The following is a 16,949-nucleotide window of genomic DNA, read 5'->3' on the forward strand; positions in this document are numbered from 1 at the left end:
AATTTGGCTGCAAAGAAGAGGTGATCGCCGAAACTGAGGCCTAGTTTGAGGCAAAACCGAAGGAGTACTACCAAAATGGTATCAAAAAATTGGAAGGTCGTTATAATCGTTGTATCGCTCTTGAAGGGAACTATGTTGAATAATAAAAACGAATCTTGACAAAAAATGTGTTTTTCTTTGTTAGACCGGGGACTTATCAGCCAACCTGTTAATATCGATTTAAAAAAAAACAAACGTAAATAAATTTATGTCGACTTGTTGTATCGGGCCAAATGAATCATTAACCAAAAAATCGAAAAGTCGAGTTTGAATTGAAAGGGCAACGTGGTATAACTCTTTTCATGCTGAAAATTCATCAACAAATGAAAATACATTAAAAATAATCCCTACACTCAAAAAAAGTGAACCCTATATTTCACTAAAGCACATTTTATTCTATTTTAGTTCTTGGAATTATTACGTTTGAAGAAAGTTTCTATGACTTTAATAATTGTTTGCGTACGTTAACTAAAACAAAAAAAAAATTACACAAATGAAGTATAAAGATTAACTAAACTCGTGTCTCTCACAAAATAGTTCAGAATTTCTGAAAAATTTGTAAATTTTACCAATAATGTACTCATCTTAAATTTCGTATGGAATTAAAGACATTTGTGCAATTTTGAGCTCAATTTTTTTGTCATCAAACTACGAAATTTTCTTTAAAAAATTAAAAATAATTTTGTCTAATAAAATTTCTTGAATTTGTCGAAAATTATTTACTTATTTTTGTGAAATCGGCATTAGCGTTTCTAATACAGTTTAGTTAAAATTTTCTAAAATTAATCTATTTTTTTTCTAAAATTAATAAAAAGGTTATATCAGGCTCACTTAGACTATTCAGTCCATTGTGATACCACATTGGTGAACTTCTCTCTTATCACTAAGTGCTACCGATTCCATGTTAAGCTCAATGACAAGGGAGCTCCTTTTTATAGTCCGAGTCCGAACGGCGTTCCACATTGCAGTGAAACCACTTAGAGAAGTTTCGAAACCCTCAGAAATGACACCAGCATTACTGAGGTGGGATAATCCACCGCTGAAAAACTTTTTGGTGTTCGGTCGAAGCAGGAATCGAACCCACGAACTTGTGTATGCAAGGCGAGCATGCTAACCATTGCACCACGGTAGCTCCACTGTTTTTTCAGTGTGAGTGATTTGAAAGCTTCTTCAAGTGGTTTCACCGGATTGTGAAATGAGGTTCAGACTCGTATATAAAATACAAGGACGCAATACATATATTGCGTCCTTGTTAATCATTGCCATTTTATTCATACTGTAGTTCATTCCCTACGGGAAATGGATCAACCACAGGTGCGGTACAGGACTAGTCCGTGGTGTGTAAAAACGTAAGGGAGGGACCGATCACTTTAACATGGGTTTGTCATTGATGGGATAGATTTACACTTTAGGACACGTCTTGGACTCATTCCAGAGGACACGGCCTGGGACAATTTAGCAGGAGTACCCTATATACAGGTCCTCACGAACCAGTTTCGGACAAACTCTTAGAAATCTGTTTCATTTTGGGCATCCGAATCGCACCCACAATAAAAAACTTTTGAAATATGTCGAACAATAGGTTAGTTTGATAATATTATTTCAGTCAATGTGTAGATCCAATAAGATTTTAATATCAAGCGAGTACGGAAATCAATAAATTTCGACTATTATTGGAGCACCGGTACCAGTTCTGTGATAGGTCCGTCAGTGGCAATTTGCATCAATTTCCCGTAGATTTCTTACTATTTTTGAGAATCGTACTAAAATTTTCTTTTGCTTTAGTTCATATTGAACTTATGTGTACGGCCATTGAACTTTATACCCACGTTTAGTTCATAAAATGTTTTAGACATACTTAAAAAAAGAAAATGTAATTGTCCACAGCCCAAATTTCGAAAATATAATAAAACTTGCGTAACCCGGCCCGTTTCGCTGCGCCTCTCGAAGCATATTTTCGTTAACTTAGTCAACCATATCCTACGTTCTGAAAACAAATTCGAAAATATTTGAACTCTTTTAAAGAGTAGGGTCAGGGGAAGTCTGACACAACAACTGAAGTACTGGTTTCCACACACGTTTCCCGTACATTTCAAAAAAATCTGACTACTTGCTTTTTCGTTTATATACAGAAATAGAGCGGTTATGCAGATGCAAAACGGACCGGCTTAACAAACGTCGGTTAGGGGGTGTTCCCTTTCAATCAATTCTTTTTTTATTGTTCTGTATTAATATCGTTGGACAATATTCTACATTTTCTGTGAATTTCAAGCAAGGTTTGTTAAGGGGAGGTATACTTCACCTCAACATACCATCCAATAAATCGGAAAAAGTAAAAGTACTTAAAAATTTACCATATTAATATTTGTTAATATGTTGGACACGGAGAACATGCCTTTCCCAAACATATGCCGGAAAATGAAGCAGCCTCTACGTTGCCTGTCGACTTCACGTAAATTTAAGTTTTTTTACTTAAAAAAGTCCGACAGAGGCCTGTGGAAAAGTCATAAAATTATGTACCGAGTTCCCATTTATCGACAATCCTCTACTTTCTATTTTCAAAAAATCAGGCAAAAGGGAATTCCCCTCCTTCGCTCCTGCCCGACCAGATATCGTAAACTCACCTACCCTATATTCACTTCACAAACTACCCAACTTCACTATTCCTCTTCCCCAACCAGACATCGAAAAATCATGTACCCTGTATAAATTTAATCATCTTCTCCCAATTTCAAGTAAACCGCAGAAGCTTAGAGCTTTGCTCTAGTAAACGGACGTCACTTTCCCTGCAAATTCCACGAAAATCTATAAACTTTCCTTCAAGTTTCATAATGTGTGGCAATGGGAAGGTTCCCGTCCAAATACCCAAAAACCAAAAACACCATATTAATTAGAGGAGGTTTCCCTCACCGTCCCAATATCGACAAATGATATAGCGTATATTGTGTAGACATCCCAGAAAATCTCAAGCAAATTATAAACCCAATTTTTATACAGCAGGGCAAGGGGAGGCTCCTCCTTCACTTCCGAATATCACAAAATCAGAAATATCGAAAAATAAAGTAGCTGTTCTTTGCCTAGACGCCCCCTTCAACCTTCCTTGAAAATGTCAAGCAAATCGTATAATTTTGTTCCAATCTTTAAAAAGTCGGGCAAAGGAGAGGTCCCCCTTTCCATCCAAATATTAAAAAATCAGGTACCCCATAATAAATTCATAACCTCATGGCGTGTTCTCTGTAAATTTCAAGTAAATCAGAGAACTTTTGTTTTTTTTACTATACTTTAAACAAAAATCGTATAAAGGGGTGGTCCACCTCCGCGATCAAATATCAAAAAAAAAAGTCTATACATAACCACTAACCTTCTTTGGAAATTTCACCCATATCGGAGAACTTTGCCCCAACTTTGAAAAAGTCGGGCAAGGGGGATGTCCCCCTCCCCCGCCAGATGTCAAAAAATGAGGTACCTTATTTTCCCCACATGATTACCCTCTACGTTCTCCGAACATTTTTCATGTAAAAAAAAAACAATATTTTATAACAAAAGCAACTGGAACACCCAAAAAAAAAGTGAACACACCATGAAAAATTTTGTAGGTTTATTTTAGAAAATTTTAACTAAAATAGTTTTCTAATTGCAACAAGTTACAAGTTTATAGTTTTTGTCAAATTGTAGAAAATTTATTAAAACTAATTAAATTTTTTCTGATGTTTAAGAAAATTTCATATGTTGAAAGAAAAAATTGGATTTAAAAATTGTTAAAATGTCTTTAGCGCTGTACGAAATTCAAGACAGGTATAATTTTAGTAAAATTTACTCATTTGAGAGACGTATGAACTCAATTTAAGCAAACTTCTGCCATTTTAGTAAAATATGAACTAATTTATTTTTTAGTAAAATTGTGCACTGTATACAACTTTTTTTCTTGTTTTTAGTTCACGTCATTAAAGTTAGAAAAAAATTATTCAAATAGGGAAATTTGCTCATATTGTGCAAAATCTAACTAAAATCAACTAATCTTCATGAACTAAAATAAAGTTCACTTGGCTTTAGCGCCCCTTTTTTTTTGGGTGAATGAATTCAAATTATAAATTTTTGTAATGTGCGCTGTATGCAAAAAAAAATATTTTTCCCTTTTTCGGGTGAAATTTTTCTTGAATTTTGCATAAATATAAACCTCATAGAGCCCGAGACATTTCCAATGAATGCAAAACCGTGGAAATCGGTTCGTGCGTTATGAAATTGCATCAGAGATGGCCCTGTATGTAAAATATAGGGCCATTGAACTTCCATTGAAACTTTTCTTGAATTTTATTTTCTATAAACCTCACGGAGCCTGAGACCTTTCCAACGAATGCGAAACCGTGAAAATCGGTTCGTGCGTTCTGGAGTTATTGCGTCAGGAAGGAAAACCCTACTTATTTTTATATATTAGATTTAATTAACTATGTTACAAACAAATAATATTCTTGCAATAAAAATAAATTAAATTTATCGTAAGTTTAAATACGGATTTTTTTCGGTACTGTACCCTTGGTACTCATGGACCTGGAAATTGCAAAGCGGCAAGACCACAAACAAGCTTAATAATTCCAATCCATGGTAGGCGGTACACGGAAAAAAATTTCCGTAGTTAAACTAACGCTAAATTTAACTTATTTTTATTGGAATAAAATTATTTACTAGTAATTAAATTTTATTATTTTTTTCGAAATTTTCTACAGCTTAATGAAATCTTACTTTTTTTAAGTATGTCTCAAAAATTTTATGAACTAAAAGTGGGTATAAAGTTCAATGACCGTACACATAAGTTCAATATGAACTTAAGCGAGCGAAGATTTTCGTACACAGAAAAAAATTCATGAAAATTTTTCCAATTAAAATTTTAATTGAGTTTTAAAAAATATTCAATTAAAAATTTAATTGATTCAACAAATTTTTTAATTGAAACAAAAATCAATCACAAAAATTAATAGTATCAATTAATTTTTTAATTGGATCAATTAAGTTTTTAATTGACCTTCAATTAATTTTTTAATTGATACTATCATTTCTGTGATTGAAGACATTTCAATTAAAAAATTAATTGGATCAACTAATTTCGTGATTGAACCAGAAAAAAATTTTTTTATGTGTACGATTCCCAAAAATAGTAAGAATGAACTACTGTATGGTTAAAATGGTGATGATTTGGCGCCAATGATTTTCTTCTTTACTTTTAGTTCACTTTTTCTTCTATGAGAGGATGGTTTTAACAACGCTTTGTGGAAATCTCAAAATGTGGAGTAGTTCATTCTTTCTATAAAACAATTCACTTTTTTCGGTGTATAGTGATTCGTATTTGCCCCGTTTCTACTAATTTCTCATGTACAAACAATTCCAACAAACATATTGATGGATCATTGAACATATTTGTTACACGAATGGCAATCAAAAGATTTAAGACACAAACAAATATGATGTACAAAGTTAAAAGCAACCAGATCACTCCACTATATAAAATCATGAGCCATAATACAATACATAAGGGAAAAAACATTGCGTTTCCTACAACTTCGGCAAAGAACTTCATTTCCAATGTTAGCAGATTCAATATGGAGCCACTTCAACTCAACATCCCTTGGAAGACAGTGAATTGTGGGAGAGACAAGCCAAATGCTGTTATACACTAAATTTGCCAACTTCACTCTCTTCTCTTTAACAAAGTGGAAACTTTTCTCTGAATAGCAGTGTAGAGAAAAACTCTCAATTTTCTTAAACAAAAGAGACAATAATCACAACTCTATTTTGATTTTCTTGAGTCGCCTATTCTCAGCTCTCTCCTGCTCTCTTTGTTATAAGTTGACTGTCAGCCATTGGTTTTGCATTTTGTCTTTGTACTTAATTGTTAAAAACAATTACAATTGTGACTAAAATATAATACATAAATTTTGTTTATGCCAAGCAGACAGATACACTAACAAGAAATCAAACAACAATAACATTAACTATGGGGGGGGGTATAGTAGTGGAGTCAATAGACCGACACACAAATGGACAAACAAATGTTGGGATTTTTCTTGGAGGTGTTTTCTTGTGTATGCGCGTGTGTGTGTGTGTATGGGTATTTTTCTTTTTCTCCACTAGCTTTTATGCTATGACTTTTGCGTTTTTGTATTTTCATAATGTTTTTGCAGTATAAAATACAATAAGTTTCAATGAAACCGTTTCATTTAAAGAGCAGAGCTCAATTGTTGAATATCAATTGGACATAAAGCGCGCGTTAGTTTGACAATCGAAAAAACCCCTATTTTCGAAAAAAAAACAATAATTGGGTTTTCAAAAAAAACTCATAATAAATAATAAAAAAAATTTAAGTGTTAAACAAAAAGTATAAAATAAAAAAACAGTGATTCTAGATATCTTAAAATCAAGAACTGAGATTTTTTAAATCTCCCCTTCAAATCAAATATTAAAGGATTAAAACTTAACCAACCACTTGTGGATTAACAACGAAAAGCGAAAAATACAAATCATGAAGTAAGTCAAACCAAAAAAAAGAAAAAACGTAAAACTCTGGACTCTTACAACTCTATCATTATGGACAATTAACGTGTGTTGCAATTCATTCTTAGTCTTTGTGGCTTTGGCCACAAAGGCATTTAGCTGACTCATGTTTTACTTAAACCTTAAGGGTCTCTAATGAGATGGTGTTTTGCAAATGGGTTCAAAAAGTGCACAAAGAAATATATCAAAGTGTTATTTTTACAAATTGCAGTGAAGACGACAGCCTTCCCATTTTTGTGGATTAAATGTTAACCATGACGTTAACTGGTATATGCAAATTCTGTACTGCAAACAAATGATTTTTTTGCTTTTGGTTCGCCTCAATGAGTTGCAAAACCAAAACAACCAAAATCGAAATCTTAAAACAGCTAACATCAAATCATATTGGAACTTTCTGTCTTGATTCCTTTGCAAGTATTTAATACAGTGGTATACATGGATAATAATATGAAATATTAGAAAAAAATTTTCTACTCATTATATTGATTTTTGAAATTTATTCAAGGGAAATAATAATGGCTGCAATTATGAACTTGATCTAATTAGATTGGAATTGAAGTTGCTCCTACAACGAAAATTATAATATCCATCACCGTTATCATTTAAAATATTAATTGATGCAAAAGATTTTTTTAAATATAATTTTATATAAATCTAATTGCTACAATTCTACACACAAAAAAAATTTTCTGATTCAATCACGAATTTAATTGATCCAATTAATTTTTAATTGAAATGTCTTCAATCACAGAAATGATAGTATCAATTAAAAAATTATTGAAGGTCAATTAAAAAGTTAATTGATCCAATTAAAAAATTAATTGATACTATTATTTTTGTGATTGATTTTTGTTTCAATTAAAAAAATTGTTGAATCAATTAAATTTTTAATTGAATATTTTTTAAAACTCAATTAAAATTTTAATTGGAAAAATTTTCGTGAAATTTTTTTTTGTGTGTATATTAACGACCATATTCATGTAGCTCCGTTAGGCTTTAACTGCCAGTTAACAGAAAGTAAATTGCAAATATCTTCTCTTCGGTTAACTTTAACTGAAAAATTTTCAGCAGTTAAATTCCTAACTGACATCTGACAGATATGTTCATTGTGCGGTTTAAAAGTTCGTTAGCTGACGTAGCACTAACGGAGCTTCATGAAAATGGATGTAAATATGTTTGTTTTGATTAAAAAACAAGTATATACAGCAGTAAGTTCGGCCGGGCCGAATCTTAAATACCCACCACCATGAACCAAATATTAGGGTTTCCTTTGAAATTTCAGGAGGGCTTGAGGACTTGAGGACACAACCCGAAGATAAATTTAAAGATTTCACCTATGAGGACTATATCAGATTCTGGATTTATAAGAACCATTTTTGTTTGAGGTTTAGAGGAATCATTAACATCTCTTGTAAGTGTGCAAGAAAATTATAAAATAACGTCTTGATTTGAAATCTTAAATCTGTAGAAGTAAAATCTGGAAATTTTACATTGAGTTTCAAACAATTTTCATGATCAGTGCGCCTTCTACACCCTCAAGAAGTGAAGTCGGTCTATATGGAGGCATTACCAAATGGACCGATAAAAACTTAATCCGATACACGTTTTTGTGAGCCTAAAATACCAGAATATTTACAATTTCAGGCATATCAGATAAAAACTACGGTTTCTAGAAACCCAAGGAGTTAAATCGGGAGATCGTTCTTATGGGGGCTATACTAAAATATGGACCGATACGCACCATTTTCGGCACACCTCTTTGTGACCCGAAAATACCTCTAGATTTCCAATTTCAGGCAAATTGAATAAAAACTGCGTTTTCTATAAGCCCAAGAAGTAAAATCGGGAGATCGGTCTATATGGAGGCTATACCAAAATATGGACCGATACTCACAATTTTTGGCACACGTATTTGTGGTCCTACAATACCTCTAGATTTCAAATTTCAGGTAAATTGAATAAAAACTGCGGTTTCTATAAGCCCAGGAAGTAAAATCAGGAGATCGGTCTATATGGGGGCTATACCAAAACGTGGACCGATACTCACCATTTTTGGCACATCTCTTTATGGTCATAAAATACCTCCAGATTTCAAATTTCAGGCAAATTGGATAAAAATTACGATTTCTATAAGCCCAAGACCCCAAATCGGGAGGTCGATTTATATGGGGACTATATCAAAACCTGGACCGATATAGCCCATCTTCGAACTTGACCTGCCTGCAGACAAAAGACGAGCTTGTGCAAAATTTCAGCACGATTGCTTCATTATTGAAGTCTGTAGCGTGATTACAACAGACAGACAGACAGACAGACAGACGGACAGACGGACATCGTTATATCGTCTTAGAATTTCTCTCTGATCAAGAATATATATACTTTATATAGTCGGAAATCGATATTTCGATGCGTTACAAACGGAATGACAAACTTATTATACCCCCGTCACCATTCTATGGTGGTGGGTATAATTAAAGCTTTAATTGAATATTTTTTTGTTTTTCAAATGCAGTTAAGATTAAAAAAAAATTTAAAAAAAATTATTGATTTGTTTTCTATGTGATATCGAAGAGAAGTGTAAAAAACTTAATTTTTAACTGATGATCTACTCTTATCGTAATTTTTTTATTCTTGTCTAAAACTAAACTTCAATTACTAAAAATCCTGACCATATTGGAAAAAACTTTTATTACAAAATTAAGGCTTTAATTGAATATTTTTTTTTTTTTTTTCAAATGCAGTTAAGATTAAAAAAAATATTGATTTGTTTTCTATGTGATATCGACGAGAAGTGTAAAAAATTTGATTTTTATCTGATGATCATAATTTTACTCTTATCGTAATTTTTTTATTCTTGTCTAAAACTAAACTTCAATTACTAAAAATCCTGACCATATTGGAAAAGTTTTATTTTTATAAATTAATATTCATAATTATTCTTTTGCTTTCCAACTCCCCAATCATTAAACATTTCTCGGTTATTTTTCTTTTAAATACACTCAAAAAAAGTGAACTCTCTATTTCACTAAAGCCAATTTAACTTTATTTTAGTTCATAGAATTATTATGTTTGGAGAAAGTTTCCTTTACTCTAATAATATTTTTTCGTACGATAGTTAAATTAATTAAAACCGAGGGAAAACATATACACAAATTAAGCATAAAGATTAACTAAATTCGTGTCTTCTACAAAATGGTTCATTATTTCTTTAAATTTGCAAATTTTAATACAAATGCGTTCATCATTAACTACGTATGTCCCTAAAGACATTCTTGCAATTTGTAACTCCAATTTTTTCCTTAAAACAAAAAATTTTTCTTTAACAAATGAAAAAACTTAATTACGTCTAATAAATTTTCTTGAATTTGTCGAAAAATATTTACTTATTTTAATGACATCGGCGTGATGCCAGCGTTTGTAATACTGTTTAGTTCAAATTTTCTAAAAATATTCAAAATTTTCTAAAATTAACCGAATGTTTTCTTCCTGGTGGGTTCACTGTTTTTTTTTCAGTGTATTATCAAAATAAATTTCAGCATATTTATTGCACCCACCATTACGATGTTTTTTTTTGAAAATTTATGATGTAAAATAGATATTTTATCCAAAATACCCAAAGATATTTTTATCCAAAATACCCAAAGATATTTTTTCAAAAAAATTTCCCATTAATTTTGAATTGAATTTAATTTTCACATTCTTTTCTATTCCGTCATTTTTTTTTTTTAGAAAATTGTACCAAAAATTAATATTTGAAGATTTTTTTCAAATACACTCAAAAAAAGTGAACCCTATATTTTACTAAAGCTGATTTAATTCTATTTTAGTTGACGTAATTATTACATTTTAAGAAAGTTTCCATGACTTTAATATTTTTTGCTTACTTTAGGTAAATTAACTAAAGCAGGGGGAAAAATTATACACAAAGGAAGCATAAAGATTAACTAAATTTGTAAATTTTATCAATAATGCGCCCATCATGAACTTCGTATGGCACTAGGTTAGATTAGGTTAGGTTAGGTAAGGTGGCAGCCCGATGTATCAGGCTCACTTAGACTATTAAGTCCATTGTGATACCACATTGGTGAACTTTTATCACTGAGTGCTGCCCGATTCCATGTTAAGCTCAATGACAAGGGACCTCGTATGGCACTAAAGACATTCTTGCAATTATGAACACTAATTTTTTCCTTCAAACTACAAAATTTTCTTTAAGAAGTGAAAAAAATTTATTATGTCTAATAAATTTTCTTGAATTTGTCGAAAAATATTAACTTATTTTTGTGATATCGGAGTGGTGTCAGCGTTTGTAATACTGTTCAGTTAAAAATTTCCAAAAAATATTCAAAATTTTCTAAAACTAACCAAATTTTTTCTTTATGATGGGTTCACTGTTTTTTCATTGTACCAAAATATACTTGCCAAATATTTTTCTTGAAGGGTATTTTTCCATTAAAAAAAAAACTTGCATAAATTTGGTTCCCTATGCAAATATTTGGAAAATGTGTTCCAATTATTATTATATTATTATTATTTACTTATTTATTGTTGTTTTATGCAAATTTTATTTCCTAGCTAACCTTGTGATGTTTGAAAGTTTTAAAAATTTTATTTCTATATAAATTGTCAAATATTTCATTAAAAATTTGTTAAATTTAAATAATTACTGACATTTTGATTTCAGGACAAAATAACAATCACAAAGTATCCTTCAATAGACATTTTTGTAAAAATTTTGTTGTCATGGAAAATTTGGCAAAATTTTATTCTATGAAAGATTCTCGCCAATATTGACTTTCTATAGAAAAAAATGTATAGAAATAGTTTCTTCAGAAAAATAATTTGTTGAAATTTCCTAAAATAGTTTATACCGAATATTTTTTAACCCTCTAATGCCCCAATTTTCCTGACCACCTGATTAAATTTTCAATGTTAACGACACAAAAGCAAGAAAACTAAACAAGATAAATTTATACGGTAAAATTCAGTATATGCTGCAAAGCCTCTTGAACAGTTTAAGTTTTCTCTTTATTTTACCCATTTTTGTTGTCTTAAGGTGCGTTTTACTAAAAGCTTCCTTATTAAATGAAGCCCGCCTAAAGGCGGGATTGGGCATTAGAGGGTTAAAATTATTGATTCCCTAAAAAACTGTAGTAAAAATGTCGTTATAGGAAATATTATGAAAATATCATTTCCAAAAATATGTTGGTCCAATTTTGGTTTTCAACAAAAAAAAATTAGAAAAAAATCTTTTTACCAAATTATGTCAAATTTGTTTTGCAATTTTATTTCTAAACATTTTTTTGTGATGGGCTGTTTTTGGTCAATTTTTTTAAGATGCAAATAGAACAAATTTATTTCATAATTTCCTGGACGTTTCGTCGACTTTTTTCCGACTTTTTCAACAGGGTTTTTTTAATCTGTTGAAAAAGTCGGAAAAACCCGACGAAACGTTCAGGAAATGATAAAATAAATTTGTTTTATTTGTTAAAAAAAATTCCTGTTGAAAAAGTTAAAATTGTTGATTCCCTAAAAAACTGTAGTAAAAATGTCTTATAGGAAATATTATCAAAATATCATTTCCAAAAAATGTTGGTCCAATTTTGGTTTTCAAAAAAAAAAAATTAGAAAAAAAATCTTTTTAACAAATTATGTCAAATTTGTTTGTAATATTTTGTTATTTCTAAACATTTTTTTTAAGTTTTTAATTCTTTGTGATGGGCTGTTTTTGGTCAATTTTTTGAAGATGCAAATAGAAAAAATTTATTTCATCATTTCCTGGACGTTTCGTCGGCTTTTTTCCGACTTTTTCAACAGGGTTTTTTAACCTTTTGAAAAAGTCGGAAAAACCGACAAAACGTCCAGGAAATGATAAAATAAATTTGTTTTATTTATTTATTAAAAAAACTCCTGTTTAAAAAGTTAAAATTATTGCTTCCCTCAAAAACTGTAGTAAAAATGTCGTTATAGGAAATATTATGAAAATATCATTTCCAAAAAAATGTTGGTCTAATTTTGGTTTTCAACAAAAAAAATTAGAAAAAAATCTTTTTAACAAATTATGTCAAATTTGATTTTAATATTTATTTCTAAACATTTTTTTAAGTTTTTAATTCTTTGGGCAGTTTTTGGTCAATTTTTTGAAGATGCAAATAGAATAAATTTATTTCATCATTTCCTGGACGTTTCGTCGGCTTTTTTCCAACTTTTTCAACAGGAGCTTTTTTTATAATAAATAAAACAAATTTATTTTATCTTATTCAACAGGTTAAAAAAAACCTGTTGAAAAAGTCGGAAAAAGGCCGACGAAACGTCCAGGAAATGATGAAATAAATTTGTTTTATTTGCATCTACAAAAAATTTACCAAAAATAGCCCATCACAAAGAATTCAAAACTTAAATCTTACATTGGTCATTACAGACAAATAATAATAATAATAATAATCGGAGGGCCAGCCGAAAAAGAAAGTCAGTAACATCTACGAATAAACTACGGAGGAACAATAACAAATACGAAGGATTTTTTTAAGATTTTGTTATAAATAATTTATAAACATTTTGTAATAATACAATTCCATAAATATTGTTCCCTAAAATTGTACTCCACAATTTGAGATTTCCACAAAGCATTATTAATAAAACCTGTAAAATATAATGTCCTGTAGTAGTTTTCAACTGTAGTTCACGAAATTAAATCTTCTCAATTTAGCTACAAACAAATAATTATTTTGCAATAAAAAATATGTTAAATTTAGCGTTAGGTTTTTTTTCTGTGTACGGACAACATTCCGTTTGTAATAAAATACTGACAATATGGTTTTTGCAAACTCCTCTGAACATTGAAAGTATTGAAATATTTTTATATAAAATAAAATGTTTATAAAAACAAGTTGTAACCAAATTTTCTGTCAAAGCAAATTTTTAAAATTTGTTTGAATAAAAATTCTACAAAAATATCACAAATATTCAATAGAGGAAAATATTCAAAATTTTTAAATATAAATTTTGGTAATTTTAAAAACTATGTTTCCTTATTAAATTATTTTCGATATTTTATCAGACTTGTTTTTGTACAGAATATTTTATCGAAATAATTTTCTCTGCGAATATAAACTTTTCTATCCAAAACAAACTTCCAAAATATTTTCGGTACCAGGGTAAAATTTTTCTCTACCCAATACCTTCACCGCTTTAAAGATATTTGTTGGATATATTTCTTAAACCTCTCTATGTATGTAACAAAAACAAACTATAAAATCATCTTTATTACAGTTTTATAGATTGTATGAGTAAATTCCATTTGCTAATTCTCAAGTGTTTTTCTTGGCTAATCACATCATAATTCAAAATGAGTTAAGTAGTCTAGACCCAGTCTCAGTGATGTCTAGCATGAGCTCCTCTTCAATTTCGATATTGAAGTGTCATTATAAGATAGATATTCAAGAGTATTATTGTTATTTTAATACATTCATGCATTTTATGAGTTGGTGTAAAGTTAGTCTTTTGCAGTCTCCTCTGCATCTGACAATGTCAATCAATTGTTCACATACAAAAACCACAATCATCGAAAAGTTTCCTTGTATATCATAGAAGACACAGTTTGTTTTTTTATTATAGATACAGATTGTGTCAAAATGTTAGATGTTAGTTGGAGACTTTGTGGCTGTCATGTGGGTTTATGTCTTAAGTCTTTTGTTTTGCTATCAGCAATACAGTAAATGTTCTGGGGGTTTCCTTCTTTTTTTTTGATATTTGTTTTTGTTTTATTAAGCCAGTGAAATCCTCTCAAAGAACATCTTTAATGACATATAATTATATGTATGGAGGCTATACGCCCCCTAAAGCCACCAGGGCAAGTGTTGTGCAAAGGAAGCAGAATAATTGTATTTTTTTTTTAGATAATATTTGTAATTCCCCCTATGACTATTGTGATAAATGTATTTCATTGGCAATTGTGATTTATTGAATAAAATCAGTAGCTGTTTCTAAATTATGTATCTATCTCAAACGGAAATGACAAATGCCTAACAAAAACGGATTTGTAAAATATAAAATTGTAATGTTGTGACATTTAGAACAATATGAAGTCATTACTTATTCCCAATGGGCAAAAGTGTAGGTGACTCACAGGCGTGGGCAAGAAATATATTACTTTAGTGATGGTGTCTTGTAACTACTGGTTTAAAATGACCACAAATTATAGTAGTTGGAATTACAAAATAGGGAAAGTAAAAGTCATCGATGATAATATCACAAATTTATGGTTTCATTCAAATTTACCGAAGTCCAACATTTAGAATATTTATCTGAATTTTTGAAGAAACATAGAAATCCAGCAAAAAAAAGCGTCACCAAAAAAGTAATGAAAATGTTCTTGTTGGATCCGGAAGTGGTGCAAAATTGACGCAGAAGCGATGAATTTAACATGGGTTTGTCATATGACGAAAATTCTCCATTTCAACAGCCGTTGCACTGAATTTGCATCACTTCTTTAGGTGTGATCCGAATTCAATGCTTTGGATGTAAATTAAAAAAATTATGATATTTTGTCAAATAAATAATTTTTATAATTTTGATGGATTCTAAAGCTAGTCAGAAACGTTTGACCTCAAATATTTCAAAAATTCAAAATTTTTCAGATTGGTTTTAGCATTTTTTCGACAAAATTTAAATAATTTGTACCATTTCATGAATTCTTACTCTGTTTTTAACCTCTTTGAAACAAAAAAGTTAATACAAAATTAAAAGAACTTCTTGTGAAGTTAAAATAAAGAACATCATTGGGAGTAAATCTACTGGAAGTGCATTTAGAGTTGTGCCTTTGGAAGAACTTCCATAGATTCCATGTCCTTAAAATACGAATACAAATTTAGCTTAGCATTAGAAGACGTATTTCTCTAATATAAAGTTTTTTCCCTTGTCCAAAAGTCGATAAACTTTTCACTAAAGTCGTATTGTCCTTATAATTAAGTGATTTCACTTAAAAATGGGTATCATAACATGAAACAGAAAACTTTTTTGGGGTAAGGTCAACTTGACTTTTAATAATTCAGAAAAATTCTTGAAATTTAATTAAATTGTCTTTAAATTTGTTGTCTTTTTGCATCTTGACTTCAAAGCAAAAAATCGTTCAAAAATAGGACATTTTTTCAACACTTTATTTTAAAGACGGCTTTTACTTGAAACATAGCATAATTTCTACTGAAATAATAATTTTCGACACTGAATTTGGAAAATAAAGTTGTCGTTAACTCGTTTTTAAAGTATTTTGATAGCATATGAAGAAAAAAATCTGAAAAACCCAAAAGTTCAAATTTGCTTCCTAGAAGCAAGTACACAAAACGAAAATTTTAAAGAGAATTGTGTCTTAAAAGTATCCTTACTTGTATTCTTCGCTTCTTTGGCTCGGAATCAATACCAAAAATGTTAAAGTAAAGACAAAATCTTTGGAACCGGGCATGCTTTTTTCAGTGTAGTTTTATAGGCCGATTTTCATTGCAATAGCTTGGAAATTTTAAGAATTGCCGACCGACTTCTCAAAATTTGATAAAAAAAATCAAACTTCGAATTTTTAAAGGTTGACTTTTGAAGTCTTTGAAATTTTAAGAGACGCCTTCTTGATTTTTAGGTTATTTATCATTAAGCTTTTACATACACTGGTCCTGACTTTTTTCATTGCGATATTGAAAGTCGTATTTGGCCAAAAATGAAAAGTAAATTTTTTGCAAATGATGAAAATTAGAAAAATCGAATTTGTAGCCGGCAAACTTTGAAAAGGCTTTAATGTACATAAATGGAAACCTTTTGTCTTCTTAAAAAATGAAATTATCCATCATTTACCGGCTGCAAGAAATTCTCTTCTTAACCGCTTTACTTCTATAATGTTTAGGAATTGCAGCTTCAATTGCTCTAAACTGCATTCTACATTGAAAATTGGTTACCATGGAGATTATAGTAAATTTTAGACCTATGAATAACAAACTTACTATGGATGTCAAATGGATTTGCGAAGGTGGTCCGATAATCGGCTACTGTAAGGATATCGGCGTTTTTCTCAACAACTGCCAGTTCTGACTCGAACATTATGTTTTTACGCAAATTCCAGAAAACTGATAAATGGATCCCATCAGACGCTGATTCCATTTTTGTTCTCGGAAGGTATATCGAACATCAAAATAAAACCGATAGAGTGTCGACAATGAAGACCATACATGGGTCCAATAGTAAATACCTGCTACAAAGAAAAAGTCGAAACAGTTGTATGCATCCTTTCCTGGCATACAACTCCGAATTGGAGAAACCGTGATGTTTCACCATTCTAGTGCCGTGACATTTATCTCACCAGAGATACGATGTTCGAAAAT

General features: G+C 30.4%; 1 protein-coding gene across 1 annotated transcript in view; it reads left to right on the forward strand.

Annotated features, from left to right (window-relative positions):
* The first annotated feature begins 6,256 nt into the window (after window positions 1-6,256).
* Window positions 6,257-16,949, forward strand: part of LOC142238801 (uncharacterized) — a 56,724-nt gene continuing 46,031 nt past the window's right edge. The window contains exon 1 of the mRNA XM_075310523.1: window positions 6,257-6,558. Within this exon, the coding sequence (XP_075166638.1) occupies window positions 6,554-6,558 (5 nt within the window). The 5' untranslated portion in view covers window positions 6,257-6,553. The remainder of the gene's footprint in view (window positions 6,559-16,949) is intronic.

The sequence above is a fragment of the Haematobia irritans genome, chromosome 5 (assembly GCF_050003625.1).
Source record: "Haematobia irritans isolate KBUSLIRL chromosome 5, ASM5000362v1, whole genome shotgun sequence".
Taxonomy (NCBI): Eukaryota; Metazoa; Arthropoda; class Insecta; order Diptera; family Muscidae; genus Haematobia; species Haematobia irritans.